The 25,956-nt window shown below is 41.8% G+C and overlaps 1 protein-coding gene across 3 annotated transcripts in view; it reads right to left on the bottom strand.

Annotated features, from left to right (window-relative positions):
* The window catches only part of SEMA5A (semaphorin 5A), a 504,887-nt gene that overhangs the window by 111,842 nt on the left and 367,089 nt on the right, over positions 1-25,956 (bottom strand). For all 3 annotated transcript variants that reach the window (XM_073014841.1, XM_007961192.3, XM_007961194.3), the window contains exon 12: positions 7,292-7,499. In XM_073014841.1, the coding sequence (XP_072870942.1) occupies positions 7,292-7,499 (208 nt within the window). The remainder of the gene's footprint in view (positions 1-7,291; positions 7,500-25,956) is intronic.

The raw sequence follows: 25,956 nt of genomic DNA, 5'->3' as shown, positions 1-25,956 counted from the left end.
AGGGAGAGGCAGAAGGTCCATTTGTTAGTTTAACAAATATTATATTTACTGACCCTTTTTTGAACTGGATACCAGGCTGGGGCCTTCATTGAACCCAGAAGCACAGAGGAAGCCCAGCCTTTGGGAGCTCGTGTTCCCACATCTTGAATGAAGCCTGTGCTGGCATGCAGGAATTCACAGTCTACTTTCTGTTCTATGATGAAAGATTAATTGCACACTCTTTCAATGAATGTTAAATAAAAAGGTAAGATTGTATGAGTAAGTATCCAAAGGGTAGAAAAGTCCATGATGTTCAGAAAATATTAGGGTACCGATTAACCTATGTAATGTAATAGCTCATTTGACAAATATAATATCTAATTTTATAAATTAGTGTTATTAAGGGACATTCATTTATTCAAAAGGCAGATGTAATCTAACTTAGGGGTCAGCAAACCACACAGCCTGTGGCCAAATTTATACGGCTCCCTAAACTTTTCCTGAAACACACAACTGGGGAATGTTCCTCGCTGGTAACTGTTCATGAGTGCACAGAGGCCACAGGGCAAGGCCGACTCACAGGTGACCTAAGCTTTGGCCCCAAGATCCTCCCTGGTCCTGCAACATGGGAGGATTATGAGGAACTGCTGCAAAACCATTCCTCCCACATCCCTATGTCCCAGGAAGGCTGTCAGGAGTTTTTCATTGCTTTCCAGGTTCTGATGAGTTGTAAGGCTTTCTGCCCCCTCATACACCCATACTAGGATACAGCTTTAGGCTCTAAAACCGCCAGCATGAAATGGGCTCCTGGGAGTGCAGTGCTTTAGTTCTCCTGCTGCACCATCGCCTGGCCGTCTTGTTTTGTTTTGGAGACAGAGTCTCATTCTGTCACCCAGGCTGGAGTGTAGTGGCATGATCTCGGCTCACTGCAACCTCCGCCTCCTGGGTTCAAGTGATTCTCTTGCCTCAGCCTCCCAAGTAGCTGTGATTTCAGGCATGTGCTACATGCCCAGCTAATTTTTGTATTTTTAATAGAGACGGGGTTTAGCCTTGTTGGCCAGCTGGTCTCAAACTCCTGACTTCAAGTGATCTGCCCTCCTCAGTGTCCCAAAGTGCTGGGATTACAGGTGTGAGCCACCATGCCTGGCTGCCCCTTTTGTTTTCATGTCATCCAGTGGGACAAGGGATGTGGCGAGTAGACTCTTTTTTTTGCTCTTTTTTTTTTTTGGCTAAGTAATAAACTGGATCTAAAAGTGGATCACAATTTTCTCATCAGACAAATCCATCAGCCTTGCTTGACTCACACATCTACCCATTCATATGGTCTGTGGCTGCTTTCACACCGCAAGGTAAGAGTTGAGGAGTTTCAACAGAGACTGGACACCTGTGCAGCCTAGAACAGTTTCTCTCTGGCTCTTTGCAAGGAAAGTTTGCTGACATGCTGATCTACTCAACTCAGTCCTTAAAATGACTTTAAAAGTCCATATCAGGGCTGGGCACGGTGGCCTGTGCCTGTAATCCCAACACTTTGGGAGGTCAAGGTGGGTGGATCACTTGAGGTCAAGAGTTCAAGATCAGCCTGGTCAACATGGCGAAACCCTGTCTCTACCAAAAATACAAAAACTTAGCCAGACCTGGTGGCACACGCCTGTAGTCCCAGCTAGTCAGGAGGCTGAGGCAGGAGAATCACTTGAGCCTGGAAGGTGGAGGTTGCAGTGAGCTGAGATCACACCACTGCACTCCAGCCTAGGTAACAGAGCAAGACTCGTCTCAAAAACAAAAGAAAAAATAAAAAGAGTCCAAATCTGCAGCCGTCCCATCACCACACCTTGAAGCTGTTCTTTTCTTAGCCTTGAAGAGGTACAATCAGTCATACTATTTAGAAGGCTATAATATTTTCTTATGGGAGAAAATAACAATCTGATTTATAGACAAGATTATTAGAGTGCAAGTTCTATGATTGCTCTTTCCCTCCTGAAGCACAGAGGTAGGAACCCTATTAGTTCTTAGCTAGAGCTCATAGGGCAGCAGGTTCTGAATTCACATTGGTGTTTACACCAGGCAGGTAGTCACTGAGTGGCTGCTCTTGGCTGCTCCATCCTGGGCCTCCTTATGGAGACTTTTTCCACTTAATTAATTAAATTATGTAGTGTAGAGATGGGGTCTCACCATGTTCCCCAAGCTAGTCTTGAATTCCTGGACTCAAGCAATCCTCCTGCCTCAGCCTCAAGAAGTGCTGGGATTACAGGTATGAATCACCACTTCCAGCCTTTTTCCACATTAAAGACACCAGTTAGAATGGCGATCATTAAAAAGTCAGGAAACAACAGGTGCTGGAGAGGATGTGGAGAAATAGGAACACTTTTACACTGTTGGTGGGACTGTAAACTAGTTCAACCATTGTGGAAGATGGTGTGGCGATTCCTCAAGGATCTAGAACTAGAAATACCATTTGACCCAGCCATCCCATTACTGGGTATATACCCAAAGGATTATAAATCATGCTGCTCTAAAGACGCATGCACACGTATGTTTACTGCAGCACTATTCACAATAGCAAAGACTTGGAACCAACCCAAATGTCCATCAATGATAGGCTGGATTAAGAAAATGTGACACATATACACCATGGAATACTATGCAGCCATAAAAAAGGATGAGTTCATGTCCTCTGTAGGGACAAGGATGAAGCTAGAAACCATCATTCTCAGCAAACTATTGCAAGAACAGAAAACCAAACACCGCATGTTCTCACTCATAGGTGGGAATTGAACAATGAGATCACTTGGACACAGGAAGGGGAACACCACACACCAGGGCCTGTCGTGGGGTGCTGGGAGCAGGGAGGGATAGCATTAGGAGATATACCTAATATTAATGATGAGTTAATGGGTGCAGCACACTAACATGGCACAGGTATACATATGTAACAAAACTGCATGTTGTGCACATGTACCCTAGAACTTAAAGTACAATAAATAATAATAATAATAATAAAAGATATGTCAAAAAAAAATGACCACATGATTCTATTAGACCATGAGCCAGGTGCATGGCCTGGCCCACAGGATGAGGTCAGCTTTCCTGTTTTCCTCTGCTACACATTGTACTCATATCTGGGCTTACCCAGATTCCTGAATTCCTCAGAAATTAGTGAATGTGAACTCACTTTATGCAACTTAGACACAGATGTGGTCCATAAGGCCTAAAACGAAAAAGGATACGCATGAATAGTGCGGTTTCTCTTGCACTCTACATCCCCAGAGATCACCACCGATTCCAATGAGTTAGCTTTATCTTTTGCATGATTTTCTCACTCTATTAAACGGCTGTGCTAAACAATGCTAACATCAAAACACAATTTTTGGCTCATCTTTGAGGTCAAACTTGACTGAAATACAATTTTGAAATATTCACCTTTTAAAATAACTTTCCAAGGGAACAATGCTGTGTTCCAATCAGTCACAACACATGTGTATAGTCAGTACAGGGAGGTGCTTGTCACCACTCCCAATCCCCTACGTCTGAGGTCGCACGATCTCCTTAAGAACAACTGGAGAATGGAGACTCAGCTTAGAAAGCTTTGGAAAAACAGAGTACAAAACCTCCTTCATGTTTGCTTGATCCAGTCTGACAGCAAGCAGAATGAGGAAGAGGCTAATGGGAAGAAGGGGTAAGCATCTCTCAGGAGACCTGGCTTCTGCCTGTCCGGGTACTGACCAGCTCTACCTCTCAGTTGCACACATGAAGAATGCAATCCAGCAGCTCCTTCAGCCGAAATCTGACCACTGAATGGGTGGTCCTCATTGTACTAGGGGCAGCAGAAAGAACCAGTAATACAGCATAGGCCTGGGACAGTCTTGGCTCTGACCCAGGTCTCATGTTGCAGTAGCTATGAGACTGAGTAGGACACCAAAAATCGGAGCTGCCATTTCCTCATCTGAACAATGGATATGGTATGCTACTTTACTTTCAGGATTGACATAATCATTCTGCAAAATTCTCATAAAATCTAGCATATTTTCAGACATGTAAAAGAAATTTGTGAAATTGTATCAGTTATCATTTATACACTTTTAATAAATGTCATTGTGCATTGTCTTTGGAAAAAAAGACTCAAGAAAATTAAACATGTAAACATGATTTTGAAGGAGACAGGTAATTTAGATAAGCAGTTTCCCTTTTTAAATACTTCTAGATTCATTTATAAGACTGGTTTTCCAATAATAAATGGCATCACTGAGATTCTATGATGGAAAGTATATTGGAAAAGAAATTAGTATCCAACTGTTACCCAGTTGTTTTCCTATTCCTATTTAGTGTACTTCTTTAAGCATCTTTCTGAAAGATTAAAATTGCTTTTGTCAAAAAACCCCACAATTTTTCCTTATAATTTATAAAAAATGTTTACGCAGTTTGTATTCTTTTTAAAAAGATTCTTTTCTCCATGGAATGTTAACTAGGGAGGGTTTCCTATCTTTCTACAGGAGTAGGATAGTAGAGGAACACATTGGAAATATTCAGAGAAATACTTGGGTTGAAATCTTTAGTTTTCTTTTCTCGAATGAAATACTAAAGGGCCAGGCACAAACTCACTCCCTCTGAGGACGGGCACACAGAAGACCACAGTCCATCAGTTGAAAATGAAGTTAATGATCTCTTGTTGCTTTTCTCACAGTAAACAGCAGGGTGATTAAGCTCCAGCTATAAATGTCAAGCTCTTTCCCTCTCAGGAGCCCAATGAAGACACACCAGTGGCATCATTCTCCTTGAAAGAAAAGAGGGAACAGTGAACTCCTCCCTAGGCCTCTGCGCCTGGAGCACCAGTTCCTGTGGATCCACAAGTGGGCTGGCAGTTCAGGTGCATGAGACATGCCAGGGACACCATGCCTCTCATCGCTAATCTGATGCAGAACTTAGTTCCTAAGCTGCATGTACAAGAGGCTGAGCGATTGTGACCCAGACTCAAGGAAGTAGAACAACCTATAAAAGATGAATTGCCTCATGCTCTGTAAGCCATGAACCTCCATTCTGGCACCAGAATCACCCTGCAGACAGCACAGGCCTGCAGCTTCCTGCGGGTTATCCTGGGTCACCCTCCATAAAGGTCATCCTTCACTGGGCTGGAGTTGAAAGACGGGTATCCTTCCAGATACATTCCAGCTATGACATCCTGTTGGCCAGACCCCAACCCTGTTACCCACTGAACCAACAGCAACCAGGGAAGAATAATTTCTTCCCTAGGCTAGTTCTGCAGGGAACACATACCAGAATAAATTTCAAGCAGCCACTGGTTAAATTTACAAAGTAGGCATATATAACAATGGCAATTAATAAATATCACTAGCTGTTACTAAGGCTCACAATATCATTATGATTAGCTGGGAGGTTCCTCACATTGTTCCTCAACTCTCTGTCTCATTTCAAAGGAGATATTATATTATAGACTTCATTTTCTAGAATCATCTTGAAAGGCATATTGTTGTGATTACACATAAAAAACTTCCTTCCACCTAAGAATACTCACTTTGCAGAGTACTTTAAATTTTATACTCTCTATATTATCCTATTTGATTCTATAGCAATTCACACATGTTGGATGAGAAAGTGAATTCTCAAATACTTTTGTGACCTGGGTCAAGAAATAGCAACAACAGGGCTGGGCGCAGTGGCGCACGCCTGTGATCTCAGCACTTTGGGAGGCAGAGGCGGGCAGATCACTCGAGGTCAGGAATTCGAGACCAGCCTGGCCAACATGGCAAAACTCTGTCTCTACTAAAAATACAAAAATTAGCCAGGCATGGTGGCACATGTAATTCCAGCTACTCAGGAGACTGACTCAAGAGAATGACTTGAACCCGGGAGGTGGAGGTTGCACTAAGCTGAGATCACACCACTGCACTCCAGCCTGGGTAACAGAGCAAGACTCCATTTCAAAAAAAAAAAAAGCAACAACAGGTCTGTACCATGAACCCTAGCTTTTAAGTGCCAAAGCCAGTGTCATTAGGCACCCTGTTTTGAGAGAGAGTGGTCCGTGTGGGGTAGATGTTTGTGAGTGATATATCAAAAAGGACTATTTCTACTCCAAATCTGCAATTTCACCCCACTTTAGGGAGTGGAATTAAACAAGATGCCTAAGAACATTTAAGATTCTGATTTCCTCAAGGGTGATCTTTTGTCAGGAGTCAGAGTGTATATACAATTTCCCAGAGTAAAGTGCTGGTCAAGTGTGTGATGTATACAGTACTTCTTCATTTCCTAAGCACGTGGGCCAACATGTTTCCAAATTAAACTTTAAACACAACCGTGGTCGATCATGGATGTCCCATGGAAGATAAGACTGACCTGAGGGTGAAGGAAGATGCAATGACACTTGGGTTCCCCTGTGGTTTGGAGACCTCCCTCCCTACCCTCTCTTCAGGCTCAGGAGAGAAGCAGCACTCCAGGGGAGCTGATGCCAAAGACAGTGGCGGTGGGGGGTGTCCCAGAAAGTGAGGGCCACCACAGCAACATCAACCACTCCTTCTCAAGGGGTTATTAGCATAAGAGCTGTGGTCGAGAAGGACATATACCTTAGAATATTTTTTGTTATTTCTATATTCAAATAAAATACAAGCTTGTGGCTCAAGGCTGTAATCCCAGGACTTTGGGAGGCTGAGATGGGCAGATCACTTGAAGTCAGGAGTTCAAGACCAGCCTGGCCAACATGGTGAAACCCTGTCTCTACTAAAACTACCAAAATTAGCCAGGCATAATGGCACACATCTGTATTCTCAGCTACTCAGGAGGCTGAGGCATGAGAATCACTTGCAGCCAGAGGTTGCAATGAGCTGAGATCTCACCACTGTACTCCAGCCTGGGCGACAGAGTGAGACTTCATCTCTCTCTCTCTCCCTCTCTCTCTCTCTCTATACACACACACACACACACACACACACATATACATATATATATATATATATATACACATACACATACATATATACACTTGTGCCAGATTAACAGATTAATACAGTCACCAAATACCAGTATTATCACTGAGTGTTCTAAGGCATTGAATGATTTATTTTAACCTTGACAACTGCTTACAGGTATTATACCGTGGCTTCTCCTCTGAGGAGAACTGATGGGTTATTCTCATCACGGTTAATCTATTTTCATGAAAGCTCTGCATCCCAGCGCACAGGACTCTCAGAGGCAATGAAGGGTGGCTCTGAGGCCATTCAACTTCAGGGCATCTCAAGTCTCCCCAGCTCTCTCTGGGTGGGCCCTTCACACACACTAGTGCATCCTGACCCCGGAGATGCAGTACCTGCGTGTGCGGTAGAACTGGCACCTCTTCAGGGGGATCTTGACCACGTGCTCCCGCAGGCCCACGAATAGGACGCTCTGGCTGTGCAGGATCTGTAGGCTCCTGATGGGCTCCCTCCGCCTCTCAGGGAAGAGCTCAATCTCTTCCAGCAAACAGCTGCTTGCGGTCTGATTCAGGGGCGCCCGCACTTTCTTAATGGTTCCGTAATCTGTGAAGGCCACAGGATGAGAAGGAAACAAGGTCAGCGGGTCTCACAAACCAATCCCTGGTTAAACAGAGTGTGCTGTGTACGCAGCCATGGATATCCAGCCAGGAAAGCCATCTAAGCATCCTTCAAAAACAGTACACCTGGGCCCCACTGCAGACCAGTTAGGTCAGCTGCACTGGATGTGGGGCCCAGGCAGCAGTATCTTTTAAAATGATGCTCTCATGTAGCAAGAGACGAGGACTAATCATGTCCAATTGGACCCTTCCAGTTCCAAGTCTAGGGATGGAGAGCTCAAAGTAGCAAGCTTTGTGCCATTCCATGGAGAACATCAAGGGAGAGAGACCCTCAAGGGATGATCTTGGATTCTTAGTGTCAGAGGTGCTGACTTTGGTGCCTAGCAGGGCAAGGAAAATGCAATGTCATGGGCAGCTTCAAACATTCAGGATGACAATGATGCCCCCTCCTCCTTCCTGCCCAGAGAAGTACACCCTCCTCCATCTCCCTCCCTCCTCTGTCTACATTAGTTCCTCCTTTCCTTCTAGTGCCTGCTCTTTGGGATGATTTTCTTGGGCTCAACCCCTCTCAACCTTCTTTCCTGTGCTTCTGAACATCCATTTCTGGCCTGATCTAAGCCCTCCCCGCTGCAAGTTTTCTGCTCCCTGGGTGTTTCTGTGCACTTATTTATCTGCTTGACTGCTAACACTGCTGGAGGGTGAGTGACCCCCAAACCATGCAGCCTTCCCAGCTATGAGGGGCACGGAGCAGGGTCTTCTCAGCATGCCAGTGGGAGGGTGGCGGGGACAGCATGGCTAGCACCTGTGTGTAGGGGGGACACACAGTTGAAACAAACATTGCTCTCCCAGGTACCCTGGGCTGCACCCCCAACCCCTTGCTGACACCCTGAAAATCCCAGGCATGAAATCCGGCCTTCTGGAAGCCCCTCAGAGATCCACTCAAGTACCTGGAATCATCCTGAAGGCCCTGACTGAATAACATCTTCCAAGATCCTGAGTTTCGAAACATCATGATTCTTATTTTGCAAACACAGAAAGAGTTTAAGAAGTTATTCTAAAACCAGAAGTAGTGAAGAATATTTGACTTCAAGGCTTCCTATCAAGCAATTAATTGCAAAAGACCTTGGATAAAATACTTTACATGTTTCTCTCTCTATGAAAGTCTTAGAGATAGAAGCTATTTGTGTTTTTAAAAAATACATATGCAGACATGTTTTAGCCTGAATTTACTTTAAAAAGTATATCTGAAATATCTCCAATGAGCATTTTCTGATTATGCATTGACTGAAAAATCATGTATACAGTACTGGCAAACAATTGCTTGCTTTTGTTTTACGCTAACTGGTTAAATAGGCTACTTTTGAAAAAGGTCAGGCATACACTGAAGTATGCTACATGCTGGGAAGATTTTAAAATGACCTTGGAGAAAAGAGTATGTATTTGTGTTCATGTAAAAGGGTGAGGACAAAAGAGAGAGAATGGGAGACAGGACAGAAAGAGTCAGCTGTGGCGTAGAGAGGCAGGCATTTTAACAAATTCACAGTCCACAGAGGTAAGCATGTAAGAAAAAACGTATGTCTTAATTCTACAATTCAAATTAATTTTGACTTGGACATCACAGTTCATGAGCTTGTTGGAAAATTCAACCTCACTGATTCTTAGGTCTCTCTGCCTGGGGTAGAGTGAAGCGTCAACAAACTTACACAGCACCGAGGAACTAACAGGGAGAAGACGGGGGCTTCAGGGAAGGTGACTTCAGCACACATATGTCAGCCACAAGGCCCTGCAAGGAGGTCCCCATGAGGTACCAGCAGAGGGAGGTGTCAGCCTTCCCGTGGAGCCCTGATGGGCATAGAGCCTGTGGACGCCTTTGGGACATCATTACACACGGGGACATGATCTGAGCCACAGGTTAGGAGGGAGGCAGGAGCAGAGCCTGTGTGAGAGACCGCTGTGTGAAACAGGAACTTTCATAGAAGTTCAGGGGTGGGGCGGGCTGCCTAGAGTCGGGAGCCAGCTGGAGGATCACTGTGCTGTGACCAGCATCGCACTAGTTGCTTACCAGCCTAGCATGGCATGGGAAACAGAGTTTACAGAACTATAGCCTATCTGAGAATTTAACAAAGACTCATTGTTATTTATTATTTATTTTGTTGAAGGATTATTATTCTGAGAAACCTGCCCAAATTAACAACAGTCTAAATGTCAATATGTTCATATGTATTTCAAATTCTTAAGTAATTGTGGAAAGAATCGAATTTGTAAAGATTCGTGACAATTTGACTTTAAAGAATGAGCCATCGTTGATCATAAACTTTCACTGCGTATTTCTGCATGCCTTGTATCTGATTTTCCAACTGGTGCGAACTAACAAAACTACAGGACTTAGCATTTCAGGGCAAAGTGCTCAGCGTGGGCTTGCATGCTGGTCCACAATGCATGACCTTGCATCTTCACTCTCTGGAGTGTCTGGCATGTGACAAGTCCCCTCCACAGTTCCCCCTTCCCTCTGCATCAGGTTCAGCACACAGGGACCCTTCCTGTCTCCTTGAAGCTCTTCCTTCCCCTGCCTGTGCCCTGCCCTTGTTCTGAACTCCTGCATGCTCACACATTTGGTCACAGCCTTCTCACCCCCTGTCCTCGTGATCACCCTCAGATCTGTCTTCAAAGCGGGGATCTTACTGCTGAATGTGGGCTCTGAATCTGCAACTAAACTTCCAGGGACTGGAGACACCAGAAATTTGACAGGTCTCCCTGACTCTCCATGTGGCCTACCAGCATGTCCCACTTCCTGTGACCTTGTCTAAGGGACAGCAGCACCATAATCCCAGTGCTGATGATGGAACCTCTCCTTCCCTGTCACTCACAGCTCACCTAGTTCTCATCCACCTGCTCCTGCCATCCCTGCCACTCCTGAGGCTTCCTCTACACCTCTGTCACCTGCATCTCCCCAGCACACTCACTCTGCTCTCCTCACTGCATCTAGAGCCAGGCTCAGGGCATGCAGTTGGTGGCCCCACGCTCCTGCCTCCACCTTCGCCTGTACCACTCTGTGCTCTGGCATCGGCCACCAGGAAGCACTTGCAGCCTAAGAGCCTGTGATTGTGGCATACCCTAGACATGCAGCTCCTGTGCCTGAGGTGACAAATGACAATGTTATTTTCTTTCAGTGGCAGAAAGACAGAGACTGCCCTGTAAAAGAGACATCCCCAAAAAACCCATAGATTTCTATTTGACATGGGAGGACAATAGCAGGACCCTGGTGGATCTTGCAAAGCTATTCGTATTTGGTTGCTGTTCTTACTTTACAACATTTACCATGGTTTTAGTTACTAACTTACTTGTTTTGTGGTTTTTACACTTGATCTTAGGCTCCATGGGGACAAGAGCTATGCCAGTTGTGTCCTGTGATGTATGCGTAGTGGCTGCTATTAGGGCCGGTAGAGATCAGATGTTTCACAAATATATGCTGGTGAAAGACTGAACAAATTAGTGAGGGAAGGAAGTGTGGCCAGCCTGGAATGAGAATGTCATTATTACTCCCATATTTACTAAAGAGTGCTGATTAATATTTTTCCCATTATGATCTCTAGCAGGAGTTATGATATAAGGTAGTGTGAAGGTGAAACGATAAACATGAATTTCACCAATATGGAAAGATTTCAACCCAAGATGTCATAAACTAAATATAAATGAATAATTGGTTTCATCCAAGAAAATATTAACTGTGAAAATCTGCCACAAGAAATAAAGCCACACAAACCTTCTATACATCTGAAATGTAATACTCCAATCAAAGTTATTTGCATGAAAAAAAAAATGTGCCAGAAAGATATAAAATCTTCTTAATCATTCTTTAATGTTCAGAGATCAGCAAGTTAAAAAAAATAGGCATTTCCTGTCCATCGCAGCTCCCCTTCCCAAGGAGGGAGGAAAATGTGATGTGGAGCTGCAGAGTCAGTGCTAACCAGAGGACGCTCAGAATGAACATTGCTTTGGTGCAAACTCTCACACTAGTTGCCATTTTGTGAAAATGTCCCCTACTCATTATGCCATGGACACAGATCTGAGTGTCATGTATTTATAGTTTCTCTCCCAAATAGAAAACTATAGATACTCGTCATGAAAGGGATAGAGCTACTTCAAGACTTTAAATATCCATTAATGCTGATATAGCTATTATTCAAAAGACACAAATACTTGTAATTACATGAAAATATCATTAAATATTATACTTCACTACGTATTTGTCTCATCTTAGTAGAAGAGTAGAGATGTTACATTCTAGGATTGCCAGATTCAATATAAGCTGCCCATTTGAATTTGAATTTCAGATAAACACGAATAATTTTTTAGTATTAGTATGTGCTATTCAATATTATTCATGATTTATCTGAAATTCAAATTTGAGTGGGCAGCCTGTATTTATACTTGCTATATATGGCAGCCCTATTACATCACATCTCCTTTGATCGTCTTGGCAAATTAGTGAAGATATATTGAATATATGTAGCAACATATTCCTACTTTATAGGTGAAGATATTGAGTCTTAGAGAACAGAACTGATACCTATTTTCTATGAACTGGTTAGACATGAAATGACTTTTCACTTCAATGTTGATGAATGAAATAAAGGATTATAACAATGGACTCCACAGTGAACATTAATTATAAGGCTATTACTGAGGATACAGACTGAAACAGAGGAAGAGGTAGTTGTGCTTTGATTGCATTTTTCTATGCACTCTTCTAGAAGTCATAGAACTTAACCAACTGGAGGGCAACTAAAAGAAAGTCAGTATTCTAATGAATGCTGAAGAAAGCTCAATATCGTTGATCATCACAGAAATGCAAATCAAAACCAAAATGAGATGCCATTTCATGCCAGTCAGAATGATGATTATTAAAAAGTCCAGAAACAACAGATGCTGGTGAGGCTGTGGAGAAATAGGAAAGCTTTTACACTGCTGGTGAAAATGTAAATTAGTTCAACTATTGTGGAAGACAGTATGATGATTCTTCAAGGATCTAGAACCAGAAATACCATTTGACCCAGCAATCCCATTAGTAGGTATACACTCAAAGGAATAGAAATCATTCTACTATAAAGTCACATGCACACATATGTTTATTGCAGCACTATTTGTAATAGCAAAGATGTGGAACCAACCCAAATGTCCAACAATGATAGATTGGGTAAAGAAAATGTGGCACATATACACCATGGAATACTATGCAGCCATAAAAAGCAATAAGATCATGTCCTCTGCAGGGACGTGGATGAAGCTGGAAGATATCATCCTCAGCAAACTGACACAGGAACAGAAAACCAAACACTGCATGTTCTCACTCTTAAGTGGGAGTTGAACATTGAGAACACATGGACACAGAGAGGGGAACAACACACACCAGCACCTGTTGGGGGAAGGGGAGTAAGGGGACAGAACTTAGAAGACAGGTCAATAGGTGCAGCAAACCACCATGGCACACGTACACGTATTTAACAAACCTGCACATTCTGCATATGTATCCTGTTTTGTTGTCGTTGTTTTCAAGAAGACATAAAGAAAAAAAAGTTAGCATTCTCCTCCATTAGAAGCCTTTGTCTGCCATCCATCTCAAGGACAAGCAGAGGCACATCTGTGTCAGAAGACAACGTGTTCTTCTGGCCTCAATGACCCCCTCCCTCCATACATACAAGGTGGACTCAGGCCTCCTTGGGCAAACAGTGAAGGACCTTCTTGCTCCCTTAAACCATCTGTTTAAAGAGAGTAACATGCAAAGAAAAGTTTAAATAACTACAGATGAGTAGAAGTTACGTGTACACTTAAATGTTGGTATTTCTGAGAATAAGATAAAAGGATGACTGCCTAAAGAAACAAGGACCATGGAACATGCTGTCACCAGACCAGCTCTCGAACAAGCAAATGGCTTCAGTGGCATGCCTGCCAATGAGAAGAAGAGAACCCTCCTTGGCACAGATCACTCCACTGTAGGTCTAAACAATTCTTTATACACACAGACACACAGACACACACACACACACATATATATATATATACTTTTTTTTTTTTTTTTTTTTTTTTGCTGGTGACCAATGCAGTCAAAGAAGACCAGGAGTAAATCTGATGGCAGTTAGAAAATGCAGAGGTAAAACTGGATTACCATAATGACAGAGATGGTCTCTTCAACCTCTACAATCTGAGTCATTAGGAAAATGACCAAAAGCAAAAGAAAAGGTCATAAATAAAAATAGTTTACAAAGGTAAAGTTTGCACATTGTCACACAAGTGATAAATTCCATTTGAAACATGACTACTGGGGAAGCAATATTTACACAATGTTTATCAAAAGACAGGAGTGTAACTTGAAAGGGACAAAAAGAAATTACCCTTGAAGAATTCCAGCCACAAGAAATGACCCATGAAACACAGAATCTTGTATTCTCAATCCCCATCCCACAGGAAAACGTGCTCACGTCCTGGAACAAATGAGTTACTAAGTACGCTGTGGGAAGAGCAACTGGAAAGATATATGTCTTTTTTAGCGGGGCATATTTTTTTTTTAATGGCAGTTTGAATGAAATACTGTTCTTAGAGTAGAGTGTGGCAGTAAGCAAAGCTGCCAGGACAAATGGCTAATGCATTTCATGGGAACACAGTGACCTGAACATGGGACCTGGGGAAGCAGTAAAAGTGATTAGGATCCCCACAAAACCCTCAAGCACTGAGGTTTAGGAGGTAGGAACCAAAAGGGTTTATTTAGACCAGGACTGTCCAATGGAGATATATCAGAGTCCACAAAAGTAATTTAAATTTTTTCTAGATGCCACATTTAAATTTGAAAAAAATGAAACAGGTGAATAAATTTTAATTATATATTTTACTTAACCCAATGTTTCCAAAAAATTATAATATGTGATATATCATATGTAATAAATATAAAATACTCGGATTTTTTATATGAAGTGAAATCCAATTGTACTTTATACTTATAGTCCATTTCAATTCATACTAACCACATTTCAGCTGGCCAGGGACACATTTCAGGAGGTTGTGGCTAACGTACGGGACTGCCTGAGGATGTACAGGGCTGTCCTCATGCTGCTCTGGAGAGCCAGGTACTCCTGGCTACACGCAAACAAGAGACAAGTTCAAACCCACAACATCATGAGCTTCAGTTTTCTGCATTTCACATATTGAACCTTGCCCTATTTTTTAAATATAGAGGTCCTTCTATATAAGTGTTTAAAAATCTCTGCACCAGGCCAATTGCCTCCTCTTTCAAGTAAGATGATGGAGGTTCATCAAGGTGAAGTGACAGCTCGCAGCTACATGGCCAGTGAATGTGGCCATGAGAACGGAAGCTGGTCTCTAACTGCTTACCTGGACACCTGCTATCACTTGCTGGCACACAGCTTACAGGCAGTGGCACATGCCCTGTGAGAGTGAATGTCATTATTGGTGTTCATTTCAGAAACTTACTGATGGACAGAAAGCAATCACGACCATTAGAGAAGGTTATTTCTGTTTTTCTTCTGTGTGCTTTGTAGAGTTTTCTATCTACCTAGAGGTCAAGCTAGTTCCTACTTTTCTTCGGAATGTAGCTTCTGTGTCACTTTTATGAATAACCCTGACTGACCTCCCAACCAGAAACACTGATGCCAACATGATTTTCCATCATCCAGAGCCTGAATAATCCACATAGTAAAGCCAGTGCAAATCTCAAGGGAAATCAGATAAATTTATTCCTGAATTAAGCTAACAAGGAAAAGCAAGCACAGGTATATAGCATGATGTTCAAACAAACAAGTGTATGTGTGTATATGTACGTGTGTGTGTATATATACATGTATATGTGTGTGTATATATATACCATCTTTTCTTCATTAATGTAAGAAATGCAGTTGATTTCCTTAATCCAGCAAGATACATTCTTGGGGAGACTATGAGTGGCCCTACTGATTTTGGTCATCTCTAAATTTGAACCTTCTTTCATCATTATATTTTCCAAGTTAAACTTTCAGTCAAAGATGTGATGGATGTTAAGGTTGGAAGGTAGCTAAAACAATATTTTAAATTGTGCAGTTGAGAAAAGCAAGGTCCAGAAATGTTAACTGATTTCCAAAGGTCAGACTACTGGGCCAGAGTTTAGGTCTTGTTCATACGGATCAAGAGCTGGTTTCTGAATTTTTGAAGGTATTTCTGTTTCAGAAGTATAAAAAGAGAGATATGCAATCCCTATAACGGTGCCTCAGTAATAGCAGGGATTGTGAGTTCCTAAAAATCAGGTGAACTGATACAGCAGCATATTAAATAGTAGTTGTTATTCCAGGAAAAGATGTGGCTGTGATTTATAGACATGTGTTTATCTTATCATACCATTGACTACACAGAAAACTAGTGTCCAAGGGATGCCAAGTCCAGGGCAGACGTGACTTTTCTATCAGACTTCAAGCTCCCATTTCTATGAGGTCATGAAGCAAACAGGGGAACAAACTGATTAAAAAAAAAAAAAAAAAACAAAACAAAACCTTCTATTGCTGTTTCATTTTTTTAAAAAAGAATTTAGATAACAAAGGATTTGTTTAAACATTAAAATTGACAATAAAAATAAGCCCCTTAAATCACTATTTGCTATAAATAATGTAGATTTTCATGTGCGTAATTCAATTATCAGTGGTTAAAAATTAACCATATTTTTGGCTCTGGAGGAAAATAGCTGCTATTTTTTAACTTTCAATGTTCAAGTAGCTAACATGAATTTTATGGTTTGAACAAGATTCAGTTTTACATCTTCAGAGTACTGGTCAATTTAAATGAACACAAATGTAATGATCTCTCATTTGTAAGGCAAATATGCCTTATACTAAGATAGAGACTGCTATGAGCTGAACTGTGTCCACCCAAAATTCATATGTTTAACTCCTGGCCTTCAGGACCTCAGAATGTGACTGAGTGATTTAAGGTAAAATGCAATCATGAGTCTAGGCCCTCATCCAATATGAGGGATGTCCTTATAAAAAGATAAGGTTAGGATACAGGCACAAAAGAAAGACCATGGAAGGACAAAGAGACAAGGTGGCCCTCTGCAAGCCAAGAGGAGAGGCCTCAGGAGAAAATAAACCTGCTGATGGCTTGATCTTGCACTTCCAGCCTCCAGGGCTGACAAATAAATTTCTGTTGTTTAAGCTGCCCAGTCTGTGGTACTTTGTTATGGCAGTCCCAGCAATATTGTATTATAGAACAATTATAAATTATTTATATAATATAATATATATATAATATAAATATTTATATAATTTATATAATTATAAATATACATAATATAAATATGTCAAGAGTAGGAAATAGAAATTATAGGTTTTGGCATCCAGATAAACTGTTAAGAGCAATTTAAAAACTAGATTATAAATATTTTTCTGCTTTCCTCTAAAATATTGTGATTCAAATTCTAATATGGAAGCATTATAAATTATACATTAGATTCTATCTTTTTAACCTTGTACTACAACCTTGTACTCATATTATGAATAGCCTATTATTTTTAAATGGTTTCCTTTATTTCATGTAACCACCTATAAATGTAGTTCTCATCTAGAAAAGTGGCAGGGAATGACATAGGACATGTAACATTTTGCAAAATTAACGCATTTTGATAAACGTTATGTAATAATTCATATGGTTGGTGCTACTACTCAAAGCCTTTATGCTAATGCCCCTGGTGATCTTTGGGGGGAATTCAGAGAGAACTAAATAAGCACTTAAGAATGAACTTTCAAGTACCTAAAGAAAAGGTCTCTGATCATAATGAATTTCTTATTGAAGGATTTCTAGAATTTTAGCTCCATCAACATTTGAAAATTTTACAGAAATAAATCTTTTGAAGGAAGAAAGTAAAATGGGAAACAAGGAGGGATGGAGAGAGGAGGGAAAGGAAACACAGTGAATCCAATATAACATTTACCATCACAATGAGTAAAAACAGTGTGCAATTGTCCATACTTGTGTACGATTAGTTAGCCTTCTATCATCATTAATGCATGAACAATGAAAAAATTTAATGTTTAAACAGTATTTCCAAGAAAATCCCTGTGTCTCACGTATATAATGGCTTAAATCCTGATACACCTGAGAACACTGAGCAATGAAAAAAGACTCAAAGAAGTTATTTTTGTCCCAACAACAGCAGCCTGAAGCACTTCCAAAACAGAATATAAATATATATTTTCTCTAAGGTGCAATAAAAACTTAAGGGTAGAATTGTAATATAGATATATATAAAAATTCTTATTTTGTATGGAAAGAAAAAAGTCATACTCACAAAGAAAGGGAAAAGAGTTGAAGAAAATGTGATATAAAAATAGATTATTGCAAAGCATTGGATGGTTAAATCCATTATCTGGATTCCATTCTCATTTCATTAATTCTGTAACTTTTGTTACAGTTTAAGGTATTTTTTAAATTATTCAGCCTTCAGTGTGCTGAATACAATAAAGAAATTAAACCTGTGAGGAAGACAAGTGGTACCCCTGACAATGGTCACTTGTGACAAGACTGGAGATTTATGTGGACATGGAGTCCACTGACCTGGGAAGCTAAATTAGTTTATTTCCAGTTCTGTATTTGGATTCTATTTGATTCTCTGCCACTATATCCAAGAGGCATTTCTAGTGTTTGGCTCTTCGACCCAGAGTCACTGCAGAGTAAAAGAAAAGCTTTTGTATTTGTGTGTGTTACCGTACCAAGCATTATCAGGGAGGTAATGATGAAATACCCGCTTCCACTCACTGGGCAGCTCGTCACCATGGCAACAGATCATTATATAAAGTTCATCAATTCAGCTGGTCATTATCCCAAAGCAGCAGACAGCTAATATGTTAAGGAAAGTTCTTTCTCTTAACTTGTAAATGAGCAACTGAATTAAATTGGTCTTGGCAGTGGGAGCTCAATATTACATTTACACAGAAAAGAAGAATTCAAAGAAGAAAAAAAGGTCTTCTTGGCTAGTGAATACTTGAAAAGGAGAATTTAATTCACTCAGTTTTCAGATTCAACTAATGGCTTATTTTTTCCTTGAAAAGGATAGCCAGTCAGTTTTAACCTTCCTGGTCATAAATTAAAAGCAAAATTTTAAAAACACAAAGTATTATTATTTTAAACCATATTCTCATAGCCTGACCCATTGCATGTAAGTTCTGGAGAGCCAGCACTAAGGAATACAGCCTGCCTTGTTCACTGTGACCCCGTTGGTTTCCAGAACAAAGCCCGGCACATAGTAGGTGCTCAAGCAGAGACATGTTCAGTGTATGGCCTGTGGGGCACAACGGCCCAGGTTAAACTCCAGGCTCCCACAATCACAGGCCGTGTGACCAAGCGCAGGTCACTGATATCTCTGTTGTCTTCTCCCCGGTGCCCAGCTCACAGGGTCGGGGGCCACTAAGTGAGTTTATCCGTATGTTTGCTTGGATGGCACCTGGCACACAGGACACATCGTATAAGAGTTTGCTGTTATTCTTTTCTTGTTAATGTTTAGCTTGTACATGGTAAGTCCTATACAAGTTTTGTCTAAAATCAGCAAGATCCTTGCTTCACCACTACTCACTGTACATATGCCAGGGGGAGAAATGACATCTCTTTTACAGCTGCTTTGGCTGCCTTGCTGAACAAAACCTCAAAAGCTCCTTGCAGTATCGTAAATCATAAGCCAGCGCTTATAGGAAATTTACCACTGTGTTTCCTGTGAATAAAAACCATATTACTTTTAAAACAAGAGTGCAATTAAGAGAGTCCTCTGGGTATCCTTTCTAAACTCTCATCCAACCCACTGCTTAAATATAACTCCAATCATTCTGTTAAGGAAGCAATTCAAGTTTCTAAAAGGAAATTACTTGCCTTAGATTTATTGTATCTAAATTACAAAACAACCACCCAGTTGGTAAGGTTGGCAGCCCTTCTCTGACAGTCACCAGGCAGGCATCCAGAGTCCAAATTACCCTCTAGCCCCCAGTGGTGAAATTTATACTGTGTCTGGTCCCATTAGTTGTCAATTGAGATGGTTGAGAAAAATCTATGCTAAGCACTTTTGCACTTTTGAAACATTAATTCCAAAGGAAAAAAGAGAGCTCTCTTACTCAGTGGAATAAGAAAATTATTTTGTCATTTTTCTCAGTGGCTACATTACACCAATTACGACTAGTGCCAATGTTCCAAGTTGTTTGTTAGCTCATTATGAGCTTTCTTTAGGCACTGTCTTCTCCATTTCGGTGGTTTCAAATAAAACCTGAGGCTGCCATTACTGACCTAAACCTTCCTCTCTGGCTTCAAAGAAGGCTTTCCAACCAAGTCTCAGGCATACCGCATGCAGCTAGAACTCAGTATACCCCAAACTGGAAACTCAGTGTCTCCCCTTTGTATAAAATCTGTCCGTGCACCTGAAATCCTGAATCCACTGGCTAGGATGACATATTCAATCTGACTATCCTACTATTCAGCTTCATCTCCTCGCTTTTCACCCACAGCTGCAGCTCATTTCAATGTCTCCCCTTTTCCAGAACACCCCAGTTTCTAGATCTGCATGCTTTGCATATTCTGTGCCCTCTCCACCAGGCAGCCATCTCCCCATCCCCTAAGAGCCAGCTCCCAGGCCTCTGCTCCAGGTGGAGCGGGGGCCTTTTCTCACTTCCCAGCCCAGCTCAGTGCTCCCAAAGTCTGTGTGTTCATAGAACGTATTCTTCCTTCAACTAAGACAGTGCATTGAGTCAAACCAAATAATAAATGTCTGTCTTTTATGGGACATAAGCTTTCCTTGGTGTGATGTGCTGAGCTTATCCTTATTCATGACACCTTCATGCTCTCAGGATACAGTAGGCTGTCAGTTGAGGCTTAGTGAATGAACATACGAGGATTTCACAATCCTAGAATCATGCCTCAGAAGTCAATCTTTAAGCTCAAGGTGGAAATATGTCTTTCAATTTTCCTGGTTATTGTCATGAAATAGCAGAATAACCATGTTAAAAAGTTCTATAGGTGTCTGGAGCACACAGGTCATTCCTACCTTTCTATGCACCCCCTCACTGACCACTCCACTGAAAGTTGCCCAAGAGGTGAGAAGCTGAAGTGAGGTGGCGTGGGATGGGGATCTGAAAAGGAAACTGTGACAGGAGAAGAGCCCTAAGTACAGCAGAGTGGTTCCCAAGCTTTATGACTAGAGAAGGTACTCAGGGAGATGGCTGAGATGGACCTTCCAGGTGCAACCCCTGAGACCGTGATTTGAGAGGTCTGCATGGGCCTGAGGACCATCGTCAATCATTAACAAACATTCTAGGTGTCTCTAACTCAAAGCATTTAGGATGATCCTTTGACCAACAGTAAGGGACTGTTTTTAGTCCACATCACCAGATGCCAACAGGGAGGTCACTGATGAAGGAGCTTTGAGTCTTGACTATTCTTTAACTTCCAGAAGCCCTTATGTAAAGTGCTAATCATGGTGCCAAGATCAACGGAAGCACTTTCTGTGTCTTTGTCATTGTTACCATGTGGGTGAGGGGGAGGAGGATGCCATGGCCAAGGGCCTCCCTCCACCACGGAAGCTCTTCTTTCCATATATTAAAACTGCTACAGGAAAAACCAATGGGCAGGGAAGCTACCTTCAACCTGTGAGTGACAGGGGCTGGATGGACACTGCTTCCAATTTAATGAGTGATAAATAGTGTGATTCTTGCTTGACAGATGCAAAATCTGAGGTTCGCAGAGGCTACATCATTTTCTGACAGCACCCAGCTTACAAGAGGTGGAGGGAATATTTGACTCAAATGCACCTGGAACAAAGGCTTAAATGTTCCTCCAGGTCATGTTGCTGTGGCTTGATCCTTTTCTAAGTACTTTATTCATATATGAATCTCATCCTTGTTCTAAAATCCTAGTGCATTAACCATTACCCAAAGAGTTACATTTAACACACACTTGAGTCATTCCTTAATGACATCACAAAACTCAGGCCCCTCTGCCCAAACTGGAACCTTCTTAAAGTTAAGGATGAAGCATTTGAGTTACAAAAGATGAAAAAATCCTGGGGGTCTAATGTACAGCATGGAGACTAGAGCTAACAATGCTATATGGTACACTTGAAATTTGCCAAGAGAGTAGATTTTAGGTGTCCTTACCACAAGAAAAAAGCAAGCAAGCAAGCAAAAAAGAAAGAAACAAAGAAAGAAAGAAAGAGAAAAAGAAAAAGGTAACTGTGTGACCTGATGGGTATGTTAATTAGCTTGACTGTGATGATGAGTTCACAATGTGTTCGCATATTGAATCAAGTTGCAGACCTCAAATATATACACTTTGTATTTTTTTAAAACCCTTAATAATCACCTCTTAAGTTTCTCTTATATCTTGAACCTCACAGAGTAAGTAATGTGTCCTCTCTCCATGCTTGTTTATTAGTCATGGAGTAATACATATATAATGAGTTTGGCTTTGTTTAGATGGTTGGATGATAGCCACGGCATGTAAACATGTTGAGTTGACTGTGTCGCACCCTTGTTTAGTACTTACTAACTGGACTTTCCCTCTAGGAGCAGAACTGTGTAATGTTCATGTAATGCAAAAGACACACCCGGCCAGGCTGGGCTTGCTCACCTGACATTCTTCTATTGTTTTCCATCTGCCCTTGAACAAATAAAACCCTGGCATAGCCAGAGGCTCTCCCACTCTCCTCAACCTTCTACACATAGAGCAGCTTCGGTGTGGCCTCTGACCAGGACTGACTATTCCTTCAGCTGCTTCATGACAAGTAGGGGCCTCCAGGCTGCTCAGGTCTGTGGTGGGCCACTCAAATAACACTGCCCTCGTGATAATTACCGACTCAGAACTACCAACGATTTGCCCTAGGACACAAATACTCATTATTTCATTTGCTCATTGGGTGAATATTTATTAAGAGCTTATTTGGGTCATATTCTAGCTTAGCTGCTCTTGTTGCAAAAATATCAACTTCCAAAGGTTTTCTGATGTTTGGACACTGGGCTCAATGTCCACTGATTTCCTTCACCTGAGAGAAAGTGTTACTTGCAGGGAATTATTTTCACCTGTCAGTGTTCTGTCCGGGAGGCGTGAGCCACAGTGAATGGTGCATATGAATTAACAAGTCAGGAGTAACAATGCCTCCCTTTTTCTAGCCTAAGTATGAACAGCGTCTGTGCATTCTGAGGGCTTTCAGATGCTTCGGTGTCCTACTTCCCATGTCCAGCCTGCTAGGGTGGAGGAACCTCAGTTGTGTGCATGAACATGGATGACTTCTTTGCAAGAAATGTGGAATGAAAAATCAATGTAAAACTTGGATACACAATACAGTTCTTCACTTTTGGGAATTTACTTTGAAGTAGATACTCATGCATGTCACTAGCACTTTGTGCCATACTCCACTCCCCAATTTGTACATGTTATAGGAACCTACTCTTAGATGTAAATAGATTAACTCTACATTAAAAAATAAAAGACAGAGCATGCATATTGAAATAGGCTGAATGTTTGTGCCCCCACCACCACCCCCAGATTCAGAGGTTGAAATCCTAACTCCCAATGCAATGTTATTTGGAGGTGGCGGGCTTTGGGAAGTGATTAGGTCATGAAGGTGGAGCCCTCATCAATGAGATTGGTGCCCTCATAAAATAGGTCTCAGGGTCCTGACTTGTCTCTTTCCCCTGTGAGGACACAGGGAGAAGGTGGCTACTTATAAACCAGAAAAGGGTCCTCATGAGAACCCAAGCATGCTGGCATCCTGATTTCATGGCTTCTCATCCCCTAGCACTATGAGAAATACATTTCTGTTGTTTCTTTTTTTTTTTTTTTTTTTTTGAGACGGAGTCTGGCTCTGTCACCCAGGCTGGAGTGCAGTGGCCGGATCTCAGCTCACTGCAAGCTCCGCCTCCCGGGTTTACGCCATTCTCCTGCTTCAGCCTCCCAAGTAGCTGGGACTACAGGCGCCCGCCACCTCACCCAGCTAGTTTTTTGTATTTTTTTGTAGAGACGGGGTTTCACCGCATTAGCCAGGATGGTCTTGATCTCCTGACCTCGTGATCCGCCTGTCTCGGCCTCCCAAAGTGCTGGCATTTCTGTTGTTTCTAAACCACCCAGTCTACAGCAGTTTTTTATAGCAGCCAGTACTAAGACAAGTATATAATACAAGAGATCCCTTCATTCACCAACAGTCCTACTGGGGAATTTCCAGCCATCCTTTGGGTGGTGCCCTGTGCAGAGTTTGACCTGAAGCCTACACCCTCCTCCTTCCTCACCCCAAGACCTACATATTGGTTGGGTCAAGACAGCTGAGAGAAGAAGGGGCTTCATATGGGAGAGGGGTTGGAATTCCTCTGCTATCCTCCTGAAAGAAACAGAAAAAGTGAAAGAAAAGGGGTGAGAGTGAAAAACTAGAAAGATAGAAAAAGATGCCTGCACCCCCATCAATCCTTCCTTGTGAACACAGGTCCTCCCATAATGTTTTCAACTCATACAATTCTGTCCTTTTTTTTTCTTTTAAAACACAACCTAGGGAAGGGGTTCGGTTGGTGTTTGACAGTGAGAGAAATTCATTCACCCTGAACATTGCCAGGATTTGGTGAACATAACCCAGGGATTGGTAACACAAATGATGGGGAGGGCTGTGGACTTTGAAATTGAGAGTCTGAAATATGAAAGCAAACAGCAAACATCTGGAGGGCAGGAAAGGCCCAGCTGGCATCTGAGGGGCAGGAGTGACATGCTTTCTTAAATGTCGATTTAGAGAAAAATGGTTTTAAATTGGGACTCACGGTTGAAATGACAAGCTGAAAGAGTCATCCACTAAACACACCCCACACTAATGATGCAGAGTCCACGGCCTCCGCTCTCTGGCTTCCACTGACTCTCCGGTGAGGCTCCCCAAATCTTTTCATGGGTGCAGATTTACTTACGATCTATGAGGAATCCCAGCCCAGTTCTTACTGGGCAGCAGAAAAATTATGAGTCTTAACCATTTCACTGCTTTCCCTCACTGGGATGTGGGTGGCTGAGAGGCAGTCTGGTCCCAACACTAGCTATCTGTCCTCCAACCAACCACACAGGCTGTGGCAAGGGTTCCAGTTAGACAGCAGGAGTCAGAAGACTCGGGGGACAAGAGGTCGGTGCCTGGAGATGGGGTGGAAGGAGCGGGCACCAACTCACAGGGCACAGGAACGGCTCTGATTTTGAGATGGGGATATGTCCTGGGACGCAGGACAAAGCTCAGACACAAGAGCAAAGAATTGTTCACTTGAGATGTGAAAGGCCAGGTCACTCAAACTGCATGAAAGGCTCAGAGCTGACAAAAATGAGGTAACACTGACCCTGGGCCCCCGAGCTCCTGGCATGCCCAGACTCCAGGCTGGAAAAACTCCAGAATCCCAGGGAACTAGAAGTGCAGGTTAAGCGACTCCAGCCGTAAGTGCTGGAAGGTTCCAAAGACAAGCTGCCAGGTGAATCACCACAGGTCAGCAACCCCATAAAGCCCCAGACACCTGGCTATTATCCAATCCATGCACAGATAAATGAATGCTGCCTAGAGATATTAAAAACGCCAACACTGTGTAATCAATATGATTTCTAATTGAAGGAAAATTATAGTTTAACTCAAAGAGCAGCAGCTCCTTGAGAAGATTGCCATTTAAAGACAATTTACCAAGGACAAATCAAGGCATTTGTGGTTGAAACTAATTTTTTCACTATGAATCAGTGTTCTTCTGTTACGGACAAGGTCAGGTTTTTAAAATTAATCAAATGATCATATCATTGAAGGCCTAAATGAAGTTTCTACCCTGGTAATTAATCTTAGCGATCACTTCAATACTAAAAATAATAATTTTTTAACTAAAATCCCTTAATCATACTTGGGCATTCAAAAAATTAATTACTAAATTTTTATCACGGTTACAAATACACGAAAATTGAAGCCTACAAAAACCTCTAAACTGTTTTGGGGGTGTGGAAATCAAATTCCACCTGGCATAACTGAAGATCACTTTAAAGGATTCTTTACTAATTTCAGACAACAACGCTCAATATTTTAGTAACACATGAGAACAATTCTTAACACATATTTTCTGGTTACAAGAAAGACATCCTCAGTTTCTTGAGCAAACTTTCCTTTATCTAAATTTTAATTCCTCAAAGAAACATACTGTGTATTTAACCAGATTCATTATATTCAGTTGAAACACAGTGGTTAGAGTAAAAGTAGGTAGCAAGAAAGGCCCTTCTAAACAATGCTTTAATCTCAAAATGGTTTAAAACTTGCAAACATAGCTGAGCTTTCACAGCCTTCAAAATCCAGAATCTGGTGATAAGTGTTTCTCTTGGTCAGAAACTTATGAAACGTGTGTTGATTGTTCTTAAATGGGAAAACAAAATCAAAAGCTCTTTACTGCTGTTTT

The sequence above is a fragment of the Chlorocebus sabaeus genome, chromosome 4, assembly GCF_047675955.1.
Source record: "Chlorocebus sabaeus isolate Y175 chromosome 4, mChlSab1.0.hap1, whole genome shotgun sequence".
Lineage (NCBI taxonomy): Eukaryota > Metazoa > Chordata > Mammalia > Primates > Cercopithecidae > Chlorocebus > Chlorocebus sabaeus.
This window is presented reverse-complemented; position numbering and strand designations above follow the sequence as displayed.